Source organism: Rattus norvegicus, chromosome 1 (genome assembly GCF_036323735.1).
Source record: "Rattus norvegicus strain BN/NHsdMcwi chromosome 1, GRCr8, whole genome shotgun sequence".
Taxonomy (NCBI): domain Eukaryota; kingdom Metazoa; phylum Chordata; class Mammalia; order Rodentia; family Muridae; genus Rattus; species Rattus norvegicus.
Genome location: NC_086019.1, coordinates 93,512,592 through 93,531,005, shown reverse-complemented (window position 1 = coordinate 93,531,005; position 18,414 = coordinate 93,512,592). Strand labels below are relative to the sequence as shown.

At 50.1% G+C, this 18,414-nt stretch overlaps 2 protein-coding genes across 5 annotated transcripts in view; one reads left to right on the top strand and one right to left on the bottom strand.

Annotated features, from left to right (window-relative positions):
• The window catches only part of LOC103689966 (MARCKS-related protein-like), a 980,777-nt gene that overhangs the window by 517,634 nt on the left and 444,729 nt on the right, over window positions 1-18,414 (bottom strand). The gene's annotated exons all lie outside the window — the stretch shown is intronic.
• Ryr1 (ryanodine receptor 1) overlaps window positions 1-18,414 on the top strand; it is a 131,228-nt gene that overhangs the window by 20,300 nt on the left and 92,514 nt on the right. For all 4 annotated transcript variants that reach the window (NM_001419537.1, XM_039100854.2, XM_039100852.2 and 1 more), the window contains exons 14-28: window positions 1,538-1,673; window positions 1,754-1,849; window positions 1,932-2,050; window positions 2,184-2,317; window positions 2,994-3,235; window positions 3,685-3,877; window positions 5,243-5,459; window positions 6,305-6,409; window positions 6,590-6,693; window positions 7,768-7,851; window positions 8,892-9,199; window positions 10,655-10,857; window positions 12,363-12,537; window positions 12,647-12,855; window positions 16,487-16,881. In NM_001419537.1, the coding sequence (NP_001406466.1) occupies window positions 1,538-1,673; window positions 1,754-1,849; window positions 1,932-2,050; window positions 2,184-2,317; window positions 2,994-3,235; window positions 3,685-3,877; window positions 5,243-5,459; window positions 6,305-6,409; window positions 6,590-6,693; window positions 7,768-7,851; window positions 8,892-9,199; window positions 10,655-10,857; window positions 12,363-12,537; window positions 12,647-12,855; window positions 16,487-16,881 (2,720 nt within the window). The remainder of the gene's footprint in view (window positions 1-1,537; window positions 1,674-1,753; window positions 1,850-1,931; window positions 2,051-2,183; window positions 2,318-2,993; window positions 3,236-3,684; window positions 3,878-5,242; window positions 5,460-6,304; window positions 6,410-6,589; window positions 6,694-7,767; window positions 7,852-8,891; window positions 9,200-10,654; window positions 10,858-12,362; window positions 12,538-12,646; window positions 12,856-16,486; window positions 16,882-18,414) is intronic.

Here is an 18,414-nt window from a genome sequence, read left to right as displayed (position 1 = left end):
AATCCAGCCTGCCCTATGTAGTAAGTACTAAGTCTAGCCTGGTTTACACAACAATATCCTGTTTAAAAAAATTATAGTCGGGGTTGGGGATTTAGCTCAGTGGTAGAGCGCTTGCCTAGCAAGCACAAGGCCCTGGGTTCGGTCCTCAGCTCCGGAAAAAAAAAATTATAGTCAGGAATGGAGGCTTACACCTATAATACAAGCTCTTGGGAATTGGGACATGTGGAGTGTTACCAATTTCAAGACAGCCTAGACTGTGAAAGAAAGTGAGGCTTTCTTTCAAATAAACAAACAAAACCACATTTATCCAGACATTCGCAGGAATCCCCTGTATTTTTTCTGTGAGTAATAAATGGTTCAATAGTTGATAATTTGTTGTTCATGTGACTCTACAGAATGTTACTGTGAAGAATTAATTGTGTGTGTTTTACACACATTGTGACTGTTAGGATTCACACAATAGAAGGGCTGGAGAGAGAGCTCAGTCAAAGTGCACAAGAAACTGAGCTAGATTCTCAGAACCCATCATGTAAAAATGTCAGGCATGCTGGTAAACACTTGAAGTTCCAGCAGTGGGGGAGGCAGAGACAGGCTTGATGGCCAGCGAGTGTAGCCTGATTGGTAGACACCAGGCCAATGAGGAACTCTGTCTCAAAGGAGGTAGAAGTTCTTTGGCCTCCTATAGGTGCATATATGTGTGTGCCCGTCTGCATACACACACATGCATAAAATATTCCGAGTAGGGGCTGGAGCAATGGCTCAGCTGTTAACATATACTGCTCTCTCAGAGGACTCGGTTTCAGTCCCATGCACCTACAGAGCAGATTACAACTATCTACAACACCAGTTCTAGGGGATCTGACTTCCTCCTTTGACTAATACAGCATAAAATTGGCTCATTTACACACATGCAGGCAAACCATTTGTGATATATATATATATATATCTCACATATATATATATATATATATATAAATAGTTGGGCATGTTGGTACACGTATTTAACATAAGAATTCTGGAGGCAGAGGTTACATAGATCTCTATGAATTTAAAACCAGTTTTGGTCTATAGCCAAGGTTACATAGTGATATGAGTATATATATATATATATATATACATATATATATATATATATTCTCATCAGTAAAAGAAGAAAAAAACATTAAAATATCAGAGGGGAGAGAGTGAAAAAAAATCTCTTATTTATTCTCAAGTGTTGAAAGAGAACTGTTCCAATTGTGACCAGGAGTGGGGTGCCTGGAAACAAGTAAAATCGAGAGAAAAGGGTAGATCACAGAGGCACAAATTCAGCCTAATGTTAATAAGGGCACATTATATTGCAGACTGAGCCAAAGAGCACATGAACAGGTTTGATGAGTCAAGGAGGGGAAGGCAATAAGCCTGTAGACATGGAGCTAAAGAAGCTTGGTTACCTCTGGGGACACAATCATTACTTATTTCAGGACTATAACTTAGGAGATCTAGCAAAGACTGGGTCTGGGACTCTGGCTATAAAACCATCATTTCTTCACCACAGGGGATGCTCTCCCTGGTCCTGAATTGCATTGATCGCCTCAATGTCTACACCACCGCAGCCCATTTTGCTGAATTTGCAGGGGAGGAGGCAGCTGAATCCTGGAAAGAGATTGTGAACCTGCTCTATGAACTTCTAGGTAAGGGGACCCAGAGCTGACTCCCCTAAAGGCACCCAGATGCCCTATCCTAATAGATCTGACCCTCATGTTCCCTACAGCTTCTCTGATCCGTGGCAATCGCACCAACTGTGCCCTCTTTTCCACAAACTTGGATTGGCTGGTCAGCAAACTGGATCGTCTGGAGGCCTCATCTGGTAGGAGAACTCAGGATAGGGGGATGGGAAGGTTGGGGAGAAAAGGTCACCCCACCTTACCTCTTCTATGGGCACCCGGCAGGCATCCTGGAGGTGTTGTACTGTGTTCTGATTGAGAGTCCTGAGGTGCTAAACATCATCCAGGAGAACCACATCAAGTCTATCATCTCCCTCTTAGACAAGCATGGGAGGAATCACAAGGTTGGCCTAGCATCCCTGACCCATCCCCAGTTTCCATATCCACCTGCCTCTGCCTCAAATGTGCTGGGATTAAAGGCATGTGCAGCCACGCCTGGCTAATTTCACTCCCCTTGACCTCTAACTTGACTTACAGGTCCTGGATGTGCTATGCTCACTCTGTGTGTGCAATGGTGTAGCTGTGCGCTCCAACCAGGATCTCATTACTGAGAACTTGCTCCCGGGCCGTGAACTTCTGCTGCAGACAAACCTTATCAACTACGTCACCAGGTGTGGCTCTTAACCTCAACCCAGATCCCAAAATGACCTCAGGGTCAGAGCCTCTCAAGCCTCTCCCTGACCCAGAGATCCCAACCCATCTCCCTGTCCAGGAGAGCCCATTGGTCCCTGGCTCCTGCTTGGTCTTTTATTCTTTCTTCTCTCTGGGTCTTGGTTTTGCCCCTGTCTCTTTCTTTCCTGTGTCCCCTCTTTCTCTTTGCCTGTTTCTGTTCTTCTCTCTTCCAGTTCCTTCTCCGTGGTTATCTCTCATCCTCTCTCTTTATCTCTTCAAACGATTGTTTTATGTATGTGTGCATGTGTGTGTCTGTATCTGTGTATCACTTGCGAGCCTGATGCCCACAGGGGATAAGGGACCAGATTCTCTGAAACTGGAGTTACTGGGTTGGGGATTTAGCTCAGTGGTAGGCAAGGCCCTGGGTTCGGTCCCCAGCTCCGAAAAAAAGAAAAGGAAAAAAAAAAAAAGAAACTGGAGTTACAGTTGGTTGTGAGCCTCCAGATGAGTACTGGGAATCGAACCCAGGTCTTCTGCAAGAGCAGCCAGCGTTCTTACCCTCCGGGCCATCTCTCAGTCCCTCTCTCTTTCTCTTTTGATGTCTGCATCAGTCTCTCTCCTTCCTTCCCCTTTCTGGTTCTCCTCTCCATCTCTCCTGTCCTGTTTCTCCTGCAGCATCCGTCCCAACATCTTTGTGGGCCGAGCAGAGGGCTCCACGCAGTATGGCAAGTGGTACTTCGAGGTGATGGTGGACGAGGTGGCTCCGTTTCTGACAGCTCAGGCCACCCACCTGCGGGTGGGCTGGGCCCTCAGCGAGGGCTACAGTCCCTACCCTGGAGGTGGCGAGGGCTGGGGCGGCAACGGGGTCGGCGATGACCTCTATTCTTACGGCTTTGATGGGCTGCACCTCTGGACAGGTATCTATACCCTTCCAGGGGATTCTCTCCCCTGGCCATTGACCCCAGAGTCCCCAAGATTCTGATGGCACACCTTGGGGTTTAAGAATCCTGACTCCCAGAAGAGGCAAACTGTTGACCCCTCACCTCTGATTTGACCCTAACTGTAGAACTTTCAGAATCCCAAACCTCACCTGTTTCCTCATACCCTACAAGGGTGATCCCAGAAGACTGCACACCTCTGACCTTTTATTTATGACTACAGAGTTCTCAGAATTCAAACTCTATGAAGATCATTATCTTATCATATATCTCCCAGGAACCCGAGTTTTAGGACAATCCATGGGAACCTTTGCTTGTACATATTCTAACATTGGGCCCCTACGGGATGCCTTAATTGCCACCACTTGTGGCAATACCATTCCTTTTGTGGGACCTTTGACCCTTGACCCTTTTCTGGTGACTTGTAGGGCATGTGGCACGCCCAGTGACTTCTCCCGGACAACACCTCTTGGGCCCGGAGGATGTGGTCAGCTGCTGCCTGGACCTCAGCGTACCATCCATCTCCTTTCGTATCAATGGCTGCCCCGTGCAGGGTGTCTTTGAATCCTTCAACCTCGATGGGCTCTTTTTCCCCGTCGTGAGCTTCTCCGCTGGTATCAAGTGAGGATCCATCCCTGTCCCACTGTCCATCCCAGGTCTGGGAACTGACTCTACTCAGCTTCCCCAGTCAGAAGTCATCCTCCTAGAAGGCAGGGACAGAGGAGCCTGCTTTACAACTGGTTGGTGGCCAGTTGTGGTCACACGAAGGGCCGTGTGATGTCAGTGCATGAGCCTAGTGATCTCCGACTCCTATGTCTGTCCAGGGACCTCCAACCAACCCTAGAATTCCACAACGACTTTATAATGACGCCAGACTTTCACGGAGATGTCTTAATGGCCTAAGAGCCTTCCAATGACGTTCAGTGACCCCAGACTCTTCCAATGACTTTAGCATTTGATAGTGATCTAAGATCCTGTTTGACACCTTGTGGCCTCAGAATCCCCGTGATAGTCTAATGAGCTCAGACCTGCCAGTGACTCCCTGTCACCCGCAGACTCCAAACCAGTCCTTCCCGAGCACTCCCAACTCTATGAATTCCTGTTCGATGGACATCTTGTTTATTTTGTAATGATCGTAGAATTCAAGTGACTCCTAAATGACTTTTGTGATACTAGGGAGACAGATCCAAGACTGCTTGGGATCCTCAAAACCTTCCTAACGCCCCAACCCTTTAATACAGCTCCTCATGTTGTGATGAGCTCCGGCCACAAAATTATTTTTCTTGCTATTTCACAACTGTAATTTTGCTACTATTCTGAATTGTAATTTATTTTTTTAAAGATTTATTCATTTATTATATCTAAGTACATTGTCGCTGTCTTCAGACACACCAGAAGAGGGCATCAGATCTCTTTACAGATGGTTGTGAGCCACCATGTGGTTGCTGGGAATTGAACTCATGACCTCTGGAAGAGCAGTCGGGTGCTCTTAACCGCTGAGCCATCTCTCCAGCCCGCCCCAACCCTTTAATACAGCTCCTCATGTTGTGATGAGCTCCGGCCACAAAATTATTTTTCTTGCTATTTCACAACTGTAATTTTGCTACTATTCTGAATTGTAATTTATTTTTTTAAAGATTTATTCATTTATTATATCTAAGTACACTGTAGCTGTCTTCAGACACACCAGAAGAGGGCGTCAGATCTCATTACAGATGGTTGTGAGCCACCAGGTGGTTGCTGGGATTTGAACTCAGGACCTCTGGGAGAGCAGTCAGTGCTCTTAACCGCTGAGCCATCTCTCCAGCCCCCTCTGAATTGTAATTTAAATATCTGTGTTTCTGTCATGCAACCCCAAAGGCTGTTATGACCCACAGATTGAGAACCAAAGCCCTAGCGCGTCGCACTGACTGCAGAGTTGCTCATATGCCTCCTTGTCTCCCACTAACGGCAAGCTTTCTCCTTCATCCCCACCTCCTCCTGCAGAGTGCGCTTCCTCCTTGGCGGGCGCCACGGTGAATTTAAGTTCCTGCCCCCACCTGGCTATGCCCCATGCCATGAAGCTGTGCTTCCTCGGGAGCGGCTCCATCTCCAACCAATCAAAGAGTATCGCAGGGAAGGGCCTCGGGGGCCCCACCTGGTGGGCCCCAGTCGCTGCCTCTCACATCTGGACTTTGTGCCCTGCCCTGTGGACACCATCCAGGTACCGCCTGCTCTGCACGGGTTTTCTTTCTTCTAAACATTTATTTATATGATTATTTATTTTTAAGCAGTCTTGGCTTCTATCGCTATGAAAAAAACACTGACTGAAAGGAACTTGGGGAAGAAAGGGTTTATTGAAGCTTATACTTCTACATCAGAGAAGGGAAGTCAGTGCAGGGCCTCAAACAAGGAACTTAGAGGCTGCAGATATGGTATAGTGGTAGAGCCTCTGCCTAGAATCCCCCAGTGAGGGGCTGGGGGCGGGGCTCAGTGGTAGAGCCTCTACCTAGAATCCCTCAGGATGGGGCTGGGGGCGTGGCTCGGTGGTAGAGCACCTGACTAGAATCTCCCAGTGAGGAACTGGGGGCGTGGCTCAGCAGTGCATGGCAAGTGCCTGATGTTGTATGAGGCTCTGGGTTCCAGTCTCATCAGTGTGTGTAGAACTCTTAGTCCAATGCTTATCACCCTCTTTATAAAGCAATGAAGGACATAATTCAACTGCTGGTTCAGTCAGTTTTTTTTCTGAATGGTTTTCTGGATCTGACTCTAGCTCTGGTTGGGTGGGGCTGGAAGATCAATGAAAAGCAGCCTAAACTGTCTTTAAGAGGTTCCCAGTCCACAGGGGCACATAGGTCTGTCTGTCCCTAGGTGCTCCTTAGTTTTTATTATGCTGGGTCCTTGCTCCTCTGGACGTTGTCTTTCTAGTTAAGGGAAGGGGTGGGAACAGGGCTGGGAGGATCACTGCTAGGAGGGGAGGTTGGCCAAGACTTGTTCATTATTGGGAAAAGGTCACAGTGGAGGCGCAGTCAGATCTCAGAGGTCTCACAAGCATCCCTGTACCCTCAGATCGTCTTGCCCCCCCACCTGGAGCGAATTCGGGAGAAGCTGGCAGAGAACATTCATGAACTCTGGGCACTGACTCGCATTGAGCAGGGATGGACCTATGGTCCGGTGAGCGTGCACCCTGGAGGGAGGAGCAGGAATGATAGGGAGGACCAATATCTGGGGTCTTCAGGGAACCAAGGAGTGTTTGGGCTGCAAATGCTAGACTAAGTGGGAGATCAATGGGTCACCATGTATGAGTAACATGTCTGAAGGTGAGCCCAGACACTGACTCTAGCATTTCTCTAGGTTCGGGATGACAACAAGAGGCTGCACCCATGTCTTGTGGATTTTCACAGCTTGCCAGAGCCTGAGCGGAATTACAACTTGCAGATGTCAGGGGAGACACTCAAGTGAGGGGCTCAGGGGAGCAGGGAGTGGGTATGACTGATGGTCGGGGGAGGCAAAAGAGAGAGAGGGGCAGAGACTGGGAGAAGAGAAGCCAGAGGAGCTCAGGGTGGGTCAGTGGCATGGTGCTCGCTTGGGATCCACCAGTAAGGGGCTAGGGTGTGGCTCAGTGCTAGAATGCTCTTTTAGCATATACATGGTCCTAGACTCTGTCTCCAGTATAGCTAAAACAAACAAAGAAACAAACAATAAACAATGATAAAAATATGAGGGGTCTGGAGAGATGGCTTAGTGGTTAAGAGCACTGGCTGCTCTTCCAGAGGTTCTGAGTTCAATTCCCAGCAATCACCTAGTGGCTCACAACCATTTGTAATGGGGTCCAATGCCCTCTTCTGGTGTGTCTGAAGAGAGTGGCGGTGTACTTACATACATAAAATAAATAAATTTTTTTAAAAAAGCCACACATGATGGGTGGTACCTGTGGTATCAGCACTGGAGAGGAGCCTGACAGCTTAATGGGCAGTCAATGTACTCAGCTGGTGAACTCTAGATTCAGTGAGAGATTTTGCCCTAGGAAATGAGACAGAAAATGGGTGAGAAAGGCATCTGACATAGACCCGTGGCCTCTACACACATACATGTGAATGCGTACGGGCACACAGAAGCATGTGCCCAGACGGTATCTGAGATAGGCAGAATGTCACAGGGAAGGACAAGAGACAGGGCATCCAAGAGAAAGGCAGTTGTGATAGGTGCTTCCATCAACCGGACACTGTGAGGCCGAGCTATGAGGATGACTCTAGCCCAAGGCTTTGAGGATAGCCTGGGCTATCCTCAGTGAGACACTCCCACGAGCTGTGGAGAGGAGACGGGAAGCCATAGCCAAGGATGGGTAGACATGGAAAGAGACAGAGAAAGAAACATTCAGGGATGTAGGGATGAAGGAGTGCAGGGAGTCAGAGATCAGTGGCACCCAGAGAGGGAGCACAGACATCAGAGCAGACAGACAGACAGAGGTGACGGGGGGGGGGCAGGGGGCTCTTCGGGCTATGACCTTGTTGTCCTGCTCCCCTGCTCAGGACTCTGCTGGCCCTGGGCTGCCATGTCGGCATGGCAGATGAGAAGGCAGAGGACAACCTGAAGAAGACGAAGCTCCCTAAGACGTGAGTGTGGGTGGCCCCGGCGTGTCAGGGGCAAGGATTTGTAGTGAGGTCTAAAGAGACTGAAGAGCCATGGTGGTGAGGTTGGGGTCATAGATGAAACCACACAGGTTAGGATACAGGCTGGTGGGTCAGGGCCAGAGGTCAGAGGTCAGGGGTCAGAAGTAAGTGTCCAGGGTTGAGGAATTAGGACTTCCAGAGGCAGAGACTGAACCAGGGATGCAGGGTCAGGGGCTGCCCGAGAACTCTGAGGTGGCATATCCATCTTAGAGTCCTAGGTCAGAGACAGAGGATGAGGATCCAGAGGTTGCCAGAGCCATAAAAAATTGGTCTTAGGAAGACAGGTGAGGGGATAGAGATCCCGAGTTCAAAGGTCAAGGATTTCAAAGCCAGGTGTTTAGGAGTGTCTGGGTATGGGTCAGAAACATGAAACTTCAAAGCTAGAGTCACATAGTGTGGTCTAGAGAAAGACTCCCAAAACTGGGTGTGGTGGGGCACATCTGTCACTGCAGCACTCTGGAGCCTGAGACGGAAACATGTGGGAGTTTGAGGCAGTCCGGGCTGCATAGTGAGACCCCATCTTAAAAACAACAAAACCCCCAAAGAAGCAAAGATGAGACTCCCAGTTTCAGGAAGTTGGTGTGGCTCAGTGGAAACTCACTCAGACACACCCACGCATAAATAAAAACCTATCAGTATTCCTTTAAAATGAAGGGGTCACAGAGGTCAGCAGTGCTAAGCCCCACAGCGAGTTCAATCCTGGTAACCCACACGAAGAAGGAAGGAGAGAGCTGAGCCCACAAACCGGCCTCCACGTGCACCGTGCACACTTGGTCCCCACCCCACATATATCATGAGCACACAAACCACAAGAGGGTTAAAGATCTTAGGGTCCAAAATCCCACAGGCAACCCAGGGTGGTGGTGCACACCTTTAATTCCAGTCTGCAGGAGGCAGAGCTCCGTGAGTTTAAAGCCAGCCCGTTCCCCGCAGTGAGTTCCGGGCTAGCCGGGGCTGCACAGTGAGACGCTGTCCGTCTGCAGGTATATGATGAACAACGGATATAAGCCGGCTCCTCTGGACCTGAGCCACGTGAGGCTGACGCCTGCGCAGACGACTCTGGTGGACCGGCTGGCAGAGAACGGGCACAATGTATGGGCGAGAGACCGGGTGGCACAGGGCTGGAGCTATAGCGCTGTGCAGGACATCCCTGCACGCAGAAACCCTCGCCTCGTGCCCTACCGCCTGCTTGACGAGGCCACCAAGCGCAGCAACCGGGACAGCCTCTGCCAGGCTGTGCGCACACTCTTGGGCTATGGCTACAACATCGAGCCACCTGACCAGGAGCCCAGTGAGTGCCGACTTCTGTCTCCACCCCTAAGCTTGCCTTGACCTTGACCCCTGACCCTTCAACCTCCAGTGATTGACATTTCCAATCTTTAACACTGAGTGGACTGATCAGAGGTTGGTAAGCATTTACCCTTCCCTTCGGCCATGACCCTTACCCATCACACTGGTCTTGACCCCTCTCTGACCCCTGACCTTGATCTGACTCAGGGTTTTTGTGGCCCATGACCACAGTGTGGAGCTGTGGGACCATGCCATTTGCCCAGTGAGTGCTGGCCTCCACCTTTGACCCTTAACCCCAAACCCTGGGTATAGCTGTAACATGAAGCCACTCAACCAAGTAACCAAGGACTGGGTTTGTAACCTTGCTAACTTGACCTTTCACCAATTCCTAAGCCAACCTTGACCCAGAGAATGACCGCTGACCTCAAGCTCTCCCCCTCCTCCTTTCCTGTATGCTTTCTTTGTTTATTTTTGTCTTTTGAGGCAGGGTCTCAGTAGCTGAAGCTAGCCTGACACTTTTTTTTTTTTTTGGTTCTTTTTCTCGGAGCTGGGGACCAAACCCAGGCCTTGCGCTTCCTAGGTAAGCGCTCTACCACTGAGCTAAATCCCCAGTCCCTAGCCTGACACTTCTTATATAATCCAGGCTAATGTCAACTCCTGGTCTCCCGCCTCTGCCCCCTATGTACTGGGACTACCATGCCTGGCCGAGGTCATTATTATTTTTAAGATGGTTTTTCATGTAGCCTGGGTAGGCCAGGTGACCCCCTAACTCGTACAGCTGAGGCTGGCCTTGAACTCTTGATTCTCCTGGTAACCATTTATGTTTTTTGTGAGATAATTTTTTTATTATTTTTCTCTTCTCCTCTTTCTCCTGTTTCAAAACAGGGTCTCACTGTGCAGCCCTGGTAGGTCTAGAACTCAAGAGATCTGCCTGCCTCTGTTTCCTGAGTGCTGGGATTAAAGGTGTGGGGGCCACCATGTCTGACTGTTTTTTTTTTCTTTATTTTTGAGCATTTCCATACATGGATACAATGAAATAGATCATGTCCAACCTCTTCATCCCCCTCTAGCACCTCTCTAACACCCCCAATATGCCCCAACCTCGTGTCCTTTGACCTTCTTGTCAAGTCATCAAGTCCAGTGAGTGTTGCTCATGAATGGACGGGTGTGGGGGGTCCTTGGAAGCCCAGGAAGCTGCCAGTAACCACCCATTCAAAGCAATGATGCTGGGCTTGGTGGCCTCATTCCCAGCATTCGGGAGTCGGAGGCTGTGATTCTGGTCTCTGTAGTAAGTTTCAGGCTGGTTAAAGCTACGCCATGAGACCTTGTCTCAAAACCGATAGCCATCAAGGCAGCATGAAGTGAAGCCCCCCTTTCTGGTCTCTCCTCCCCTCTTCATATTTTGGCATCCACTTCCTGCCCCAGCCTTTTAAACTCTATCTGGCCTCCTCTCTAGGTCAGGTGGACAGCCAGTCTCGAGGCGACCGGGCCCGCATCTTCCGGGCGGAGAAGTCCTATGCAGTCCAGAGCGGCCGCTGGTACTTCGAGTTTGAAGCAGTCACCACAGGAGAGATGCGAGTGGGGTGGGCAAGACCTGAGCTGAGACCTGACGTGGAGCTGGGGGCTGATGATCTGGCCTATGTCTTCAATGGGCACCGAGTGGGTACCTCACTGGGCTCCACTCTGTCTGACCTGTGGTTTGTCCTAGTCACATATTCTAGCCTTGTCTCTTTGTGCCCCTCTGTTCATTGATCCGTGCATCTGCCATACAATATCCATGCACCCACCCATCCACACACACACACACACACACCCATCCATCCACCCATCCACACACACACACACACACCCATCCATCCACCCATCCACACACACACACACCCACACACACACACACACACACCCATCCACCCATCCACCCATCCACACACACACATACCCATCCATCCACCCATCCACACACACACACACCCACACACACACACACACACACACACCCATCCATCCACCCATCCACACACACACACACACCCATCCATCCACCCATCCACCCATCCACACACACACACACCCATCCATCCACCCATCCACACACACACACACCCATCTATCCACCCATCCACACACACACACACCCACACACACACACACACACACCCATCCATCCACCCATCCACACACACACACCCATCCATCCACCCATCCACACACACACACACACCCATCCATCCACCCATACACACACACACACACACACACACACACTACTCACCATCATCAATCCATGCATTTTTTTTGAGACAGAATCTCTCTATAGTCCTGGAACTCACTAAGTAGAACAAACTGACTTTGAACTCACAGCAACCCCCCTGCCTCTGCCTCTTGAGTGCTGGGATTAAAGGCATGCAGCACTATGCCCAGCTCCTTCCTTCCTTCCTTCCTTCCTTCCTTCCTTCATTTCTTCCTTCCTTCCTTCATTTTAAAGACAAGGTCTTGATGTGTAACTCTGTCAGCTCAAAACTTGCTATTTAGCCCAAGCTACCCCCAAACTCACAAATCTCCTGCCTCAGTCTCCTGAGTGCTGGGATTACAGAGATGAATCATGAAGTCTAGCAGCATCCATCTTCCTCTGTCTGTCTCCGTCCGTTCATCCATCCATTCATGTCTACCCATTTGTTTATGTGTGCATCACCTCACATGTTCCCCCTTCCCTCCATCCGGTGTGGGTCCTCACCCTCCCCATCCGTATTCCCCTCCAGCCCTGTACCAACCCTTCCTTCCACCTGCAGTGTCATCCACCTGTGCTGGGAACCGTGCGTCTATACGGAGGATCTTGATAGGCTCAGTTTTTCTATGCCTTTGCTTATTTATGTCCCAACCCCTATACTGCTCCATGGCGGGTCTGTGCCACAGGGACAGTGGCAGGCAGCAGGCAGCAGGCAGCAGGTGTGGGGTAGAGATTGGTGAAGGTGATTTCAGGTTCACGGATGCAAATGTGAGTAAGATGAGGGGTGCCGTGGGTGACCTTCTCCTGTGTCCCGTGCACTGAACACGATGCTACACGTGTCTTCTCATGTAGACACACACCAGACCAGATGTGGCTGCCCTTTGTCTCCATGTCCCTGTATGTCTCTCATTGTGAATTCCTGGGGTTCTCCTCGCAGGGCCAGCGCTGGCACTTGGGCAGTGAGCCATTCGGACGTCCCTGGCAGTCGGGTGATGTCGTTGGCTGCATGATTGATCTCACGGAGAACACCATCATCTTCACCCTCAATGGCGAGGTCCTCATGTCTGACTCGGGCTCGGAAACAGCCTTCCGAGAAATTGAGATTGGGGACGGTGAGAGCCACCGCCTCTCTTTACATCTCTTCCTGGTCTAGTTCTCCCTCCTTCCCATGGATGCTGCACCATCCCCCTGTTCACCCCAGCCATTGTCCCTTTCTCTCAGGCTTCCTGCCAGTCTGCAGCTTGGGACCTGGTCAGGTGGGCCACCTGAACCTGGGCCAGGATGTGAGCTCCCTGAGGTTTTTTGCCATCTGTGGCCTCCAGGAAGGCTTTGAGCCGTTCGCCATCAACATGCAACGCCCAGTGACCACCTGGTTTAGCAAGAGCCTTCCTCAGTTTGAGCCTGTGCCCCTCGAACACCCCCACTATGAGGTAAGAATTGATTCCCACCCACATGATTATTATTAGTATTCTGTGTTGCCAAGGACCAAACACAGGGCATGATGCGTGCTACATAACATAGCTTCTTCTTTCTTTTTTCTGGTAGTTCCAGGGATTGAACCTAGGGCCTTTCACATGCTAGGCAGGGGCTCTGCCACTGAGCCATGCCCACAGCCCCTCACTGGGGAATTCTAGGCAGGGGCTCTACCACTGAGCCACGCCCCCAGCCCCTCATTGAACCATGTCCACAGTCCCTCACTTGGGGATCTACTGCTGAAATACATTTCCAACCTCTACAATAACATTTTATAATTTGTGTTCAAACTCCATCCTTCTTTCCACAATTCTCTTCTCCCTGTCTCTTCTATGCACAAACGTCATAGAAAGAGGTGTCAGTATAATGATCTCCCAGGGCTTACCCTTCTCAAGTTCAGCTTCACAAAACAACTGTCTTCAGTCTATACGTACAAACACGTGCAGGTTTTCTTCGCACCGTTATTTCCTAAAGAACCCAGCAGAACAGCCATTCCCATAGCCCTGAGTAGTGTTGCATGTTTCACACATGTTTAAAACATGAACAGAAAAGGCAGGGGATGCAGCTTTGTGATAGCATGATGGCTTAGCGTGTGCCAGGTCCTGGGTGTGATCACAGCACTGGAAAAAGTCAGTAAATGTGTAAATAGCACAAGGAAGGTGTGTGTGAGTTAGACGTAAATGATATGCCGACGGACACAAGTGACCACTCATTGGGGGACATCTGCAAACGGTCCTGGATCTACCGGTCTTGGCATCACACGGAACAGCTTTGTTGCCTGTCACCTTTGGCTGCTTGGGGTTGGGGATTCTGTCAGGTCATCCCTCTGTTGAGTTGCTGTTTTTCTATTTGTAATTTAAAAGTGATTGAACACAGCAGAACTCCACGTTGGCAGGGCACGCCTGCTACCTCAGGGTAGAGTAGAAGCAGGGAGCTCAGAGGCTCAGGGTCATCTTTGTGGACATCGTGAGTATGAGGCTAGCCTGGGATACATAGGACCCTGTTTCATAAATAACAAAAACTAGCCGGGCATGGTGCCATATGACTTTAATCCCAGCACTGGGGAGGCAGAGGCAGGAGACTTTCTATGAATTCAAAGTCACCATAGAGAGTTCCAGGCTAGGGCAACATAGCAAGACCTTATCTCAAAAACAAACCAGCAAACACACAACAAAACTACCACACCCACTTCCACTTTCATCACCTCCATCTCCACCACCATCACCACCACCTCCACCACCATCATCACCACCACAGCCATCACTACCACCACCACCTCCACCACCACCACCTCCACCACCATCACCACCACCTCCACCACCATCATCACCACCACAGCCATCACTACCACCACCACCTCCACCACCACCACCACCACCACCTCCACCACAGCCATCACTACCACCACCACCACCACCACCACCACCACCACCACCACCACAGCCATCACTACCACCACCACCTCCACCACCATCATCACCACCACAGCCATCACTACCACCACCACCACCTCCACCACCACCACCACCACCACCACAACAACAACAACAACAACAACAACAACAACAACAACACAATAAGTGATGTGGGGTAAATGTTAGGAGTAAGGCTATGGAAGATTTTTTGGTAGGGCCATGTCTAGCTGAGATTGGAGTTTTGGAAAGGCATCCGCCTGTTGGTAAGAGGTTGTGGAAGAGATGGTATAGCCCGAATGATCAGGGAGGAAGGACAGGCAGGTGGGGAGAGTGTGGCTGTGCTTCTGGCAGAGTGTAAAACAATCCAGACGGGGTTGGGGATTTAGCTTAGTGGTAGAGCGCTTGCCTAGCAAGCGCAAGGCCCTGGGTTCGGTCCCCAGCTCCGGAAAAAAAAACAAAAAACAATCCAGACAACTGAGTTTTACACCAGCAAGAACAAAGAAGCCAAGATGCACACAACCACCCGGACAAACCTCACAAAAACCGTCCCGAGTGAGAGACTCAAGCACAGACAAGCACAGGATGTGGTGGTCCGTTCATAGAGAGTTCCAGAACTGGCAAAGCTAATCTGTGCTGTGACAGTTTGGGAAGTTACTGGAGAATAACCCAGGGACAATGATGGTTTCCTCACACATAAGTCACAGGACGGAATCTTCTTGTTGTCGGGAAAGCTTCCTAAGAGAGGAGGAAGAGGGTGGAAAAAGAACCCCCACACCCCAGAGCCCTGTTTTTGTAGATACAGTTTGGGGTGAATTCTTCAGATATTGAGGAACACAGAGGGCCAAGTAAGGATTTGGTGCTTGGGGAGATCAACTCCACCGACATAGCCTTGATCAATCTCTAGAAAATTGGTGAGAACCCTGGGTTCATAGCACAGCCCGGGAGCCTAGCGCTGGGAAGCTGGATCCAGCAGGAGGATCAAGAGTTTGAGGCCAGCTTGGGTTATAATGCAAAAGGCCCTGTTTCATAGATCCAAGGGCCGGGAGGCAGCCTAGTGGTACACCATTTGCATAGCACACACAAGGCCCAAGCTGCCATCTCCAGCAACACACATGTACACACACACACACACACACACACACACACACACACAATCTGCAAGAGTATGCCTTAAACATATAGCACACAGGACTTTTGGGGTCCTGCCCTTTATTTAAAGTTGGACTCGTCAAGTCGTTTCCAGGAACCTAGATCCATTTCTGTACCTGGGTGTTGGGTGCACAGGAGTGTTCAATCTGTGAAAATCCATCATGATACTACGTCATTGAAATGTTCATGCTTTCTGAGCTCTTTTAACAAACGCTCATCTGGGGAGACCTTCTGTCCCCTTAGGATCCTAAGAAGGGAGCCCTAGGTGTGTTTCCTGGAGTGTTTCTAGAACAGTGCCTGGAACATGGTAGGAATTCCTGAGATACCGTAGTATATGATATAGACGATGCGCAGATGGTTAAATAGATGTTTGGAAGGACAGAGGGCTGGTAAATTGATGCGTGAGAGGACGGTGACGCACAGATGGATGTGTAGTGTGTGTGTGTGTGTGTGTGTGTGTGTGTGTGTGTGTGTATGTATGTATGCATGCATGTATGTACACAGATGGATGAGTGGGTAGGTGATGGGCAGATGCATGAATGCATGAGTGTTGTGTGTTGAATGCATATGTGGAGGTCCTTACTCTGGAGTGCATAGGTAGGTTCTGAAAATTCCTCCAAGTGACGCCAGTGTATGATCAAGCTGTTAACTCTTTATTAAGCTCAGAGTTGGGGCTGGAGAGATGGCTCAATGGTTAAGAACACTGACTGCTCTTCCAGAGATCCTGAGTTCAATTCCCAGCAACCACATGGTGGCTCACAACCATCTGTAATGAGATCTGATGCCCTCTTCTGGTGTATCTGAAGACAGCAACAGTGTATTCACATACATAAAATAAATAAGTATTAAAAAAAAAAAAGCTCAGAGTTGAACAGAGTCCGATAGCACTCCACAGACAAGCCCCATCATGTTATCTTAGATAGTTCGCACCCAGACGCCCAACAGTGACTTTACACATAACCATGTCCGGGACCAACGCCCTGGCCTAGCTCACAATCAGAGCTTCCTCCCTTTTCCCCTCAAGGTGGCCCGCATGGATGGCACTGTGGATACACCTCCCTGCCTGCGCTTGACTCACCGTACCTGGGGCTCACAGAACAGTCTGGTGGAGATGCTGTTTCTCCGGCTAAGCCTTCCGGTCCAGTTCCACCAGCACTTCCGCTGCACCGCAGGGGCCACACCCCTCGCATCCCCTGGCCTGCAGCCGCCTGCGGAAGATGAGGCCCGGGCAGCAGAACCGGATACGGACTATGAGAACCTGCGCCGCTCTGCTGGAGGCTGGGGAGAGGCTGAGGCGGGCAAGGATGGAACTGCCAAGGAGGGGACACCCGGAGGCGCTGCCCAGCCAGGGGTAGAGGCTCAGCCTGCAAGGGCGGAGAATGAGAAAGACGCCACCACGGAGAAGAACAAGAAGAGAGGGTGAGTCAAGATTGGGGCTAGAATGGGGCTCAGAGTCTGTTTTGGGATCCCCAGTTAATGCAACTTCAATAATTTGAGAAGCCTCCATTGCACCCCAGAGGCGCCCAGTTGTACTAAGTAAGGTCAGAACACAGCGATCTTGTGTCAGGCGAATGGTATTGTTTCTCATCTATGCCGTCATCTCCACGAAATGACCACTACGGAACTAGAGAAGCCCTACTACCCAGCATGGAGAAGATTGCTCCTGGAGTACCCATTGGACCCCAGAGTGCTCTATGAACACCATTAGACACGAACACTAAGGGCAACTTTCTTATCTTGTTGGAGCTTACTGGGCCCTGCCCCCTCCATGCCTCAGTGGACACAGAGTGGTCATCTAAGTTGGAGTCCATTCTGTGTCTCCAATGTGCGCCCCCTCCCCACAAAACTAACTTTAGCCAGATGTAGTGGTGCAAGCCTTTAATAACTTGAAAGGCAGGGAGAGCAATCTCGGTGAGTTCAAGGACAGCTCGGTCTTTATAGTGAGTTCTGGGTCAGCCAGGGCTGTCCAAACAAACAGCCAGGGCTAACTAAGTCCAAACGAGGCCACTGTTGTCAAGCACTGAATGGATGCAGGATGGTGGTGGCTCATTCCTTTAATCCCAGCCCTCGGGAGGCAGAGGCAGGCAGATCTCTGAGTTCGAGGTCTGGTCCCCAGAGTGAGTTCCAGGATAACCAAGGCTGCACAGAGAAACCGTGTTTCAAAACAACAACAAAAGTAGAGGTGGGGGACTGGACTGAAAGAAAATCTATTTCCCCCCTTCATGGCAGTGATTTTCAACTTAGTCTCTTGAGGTTGTCTGGAAGGGATGGAATGTTCTTGGTCTGTACCGCCGTTAGCGGTGCAGTTGCGGGAAGGTCCCACATACCTTGTGCTATGCGATGGAGACTTGCTGTCATAGTGGCTTCGCCTGCAATCCCAGCACTTGGGAGGCAGCGCAGGCAGACTGTTCACAGTGAATCCTGGAGCACCCTAGGCTACAAAGTGAGACCCTGGCTCAAAAACCAATAAACAACATCAATTTAAAAACAAACAAACACCCCACACAGGTCTGGGAGGACGGTGCAGTCAGTAAAGTGCTTGCTTTGAAAGCACGAGGCTTGAGATTCATCCCCAGAACCCACACAAAAGTGCCAGGGGTGGTAGCAGGAGCTTGTAGTTCCAGGGCTGGGGGCTGGAGGTGGAGACAGGCAGACTACTAGGGGTCACTGGCTGGTCAGCCTTGCCTACTCAAGGGAACATGCCGACAAAAAAACACTGTATCGCAAAACAAGGTGGGCATCACCTCCTGTGGACACCAAAGCTTGTCATCTGGCCTCCACATGCATGCACACATGCATATTCACCTGCACACACAGATGCACCAACATGAACACACATGCACACACACTAAACAAACAAATAAAGATTTAAAAGTAACACAAATGGGTAATGTTGATTTAGAGGGACCACTGTGTGTTCCCAAAGAGGATTTCCATATATCTGGCTACCTT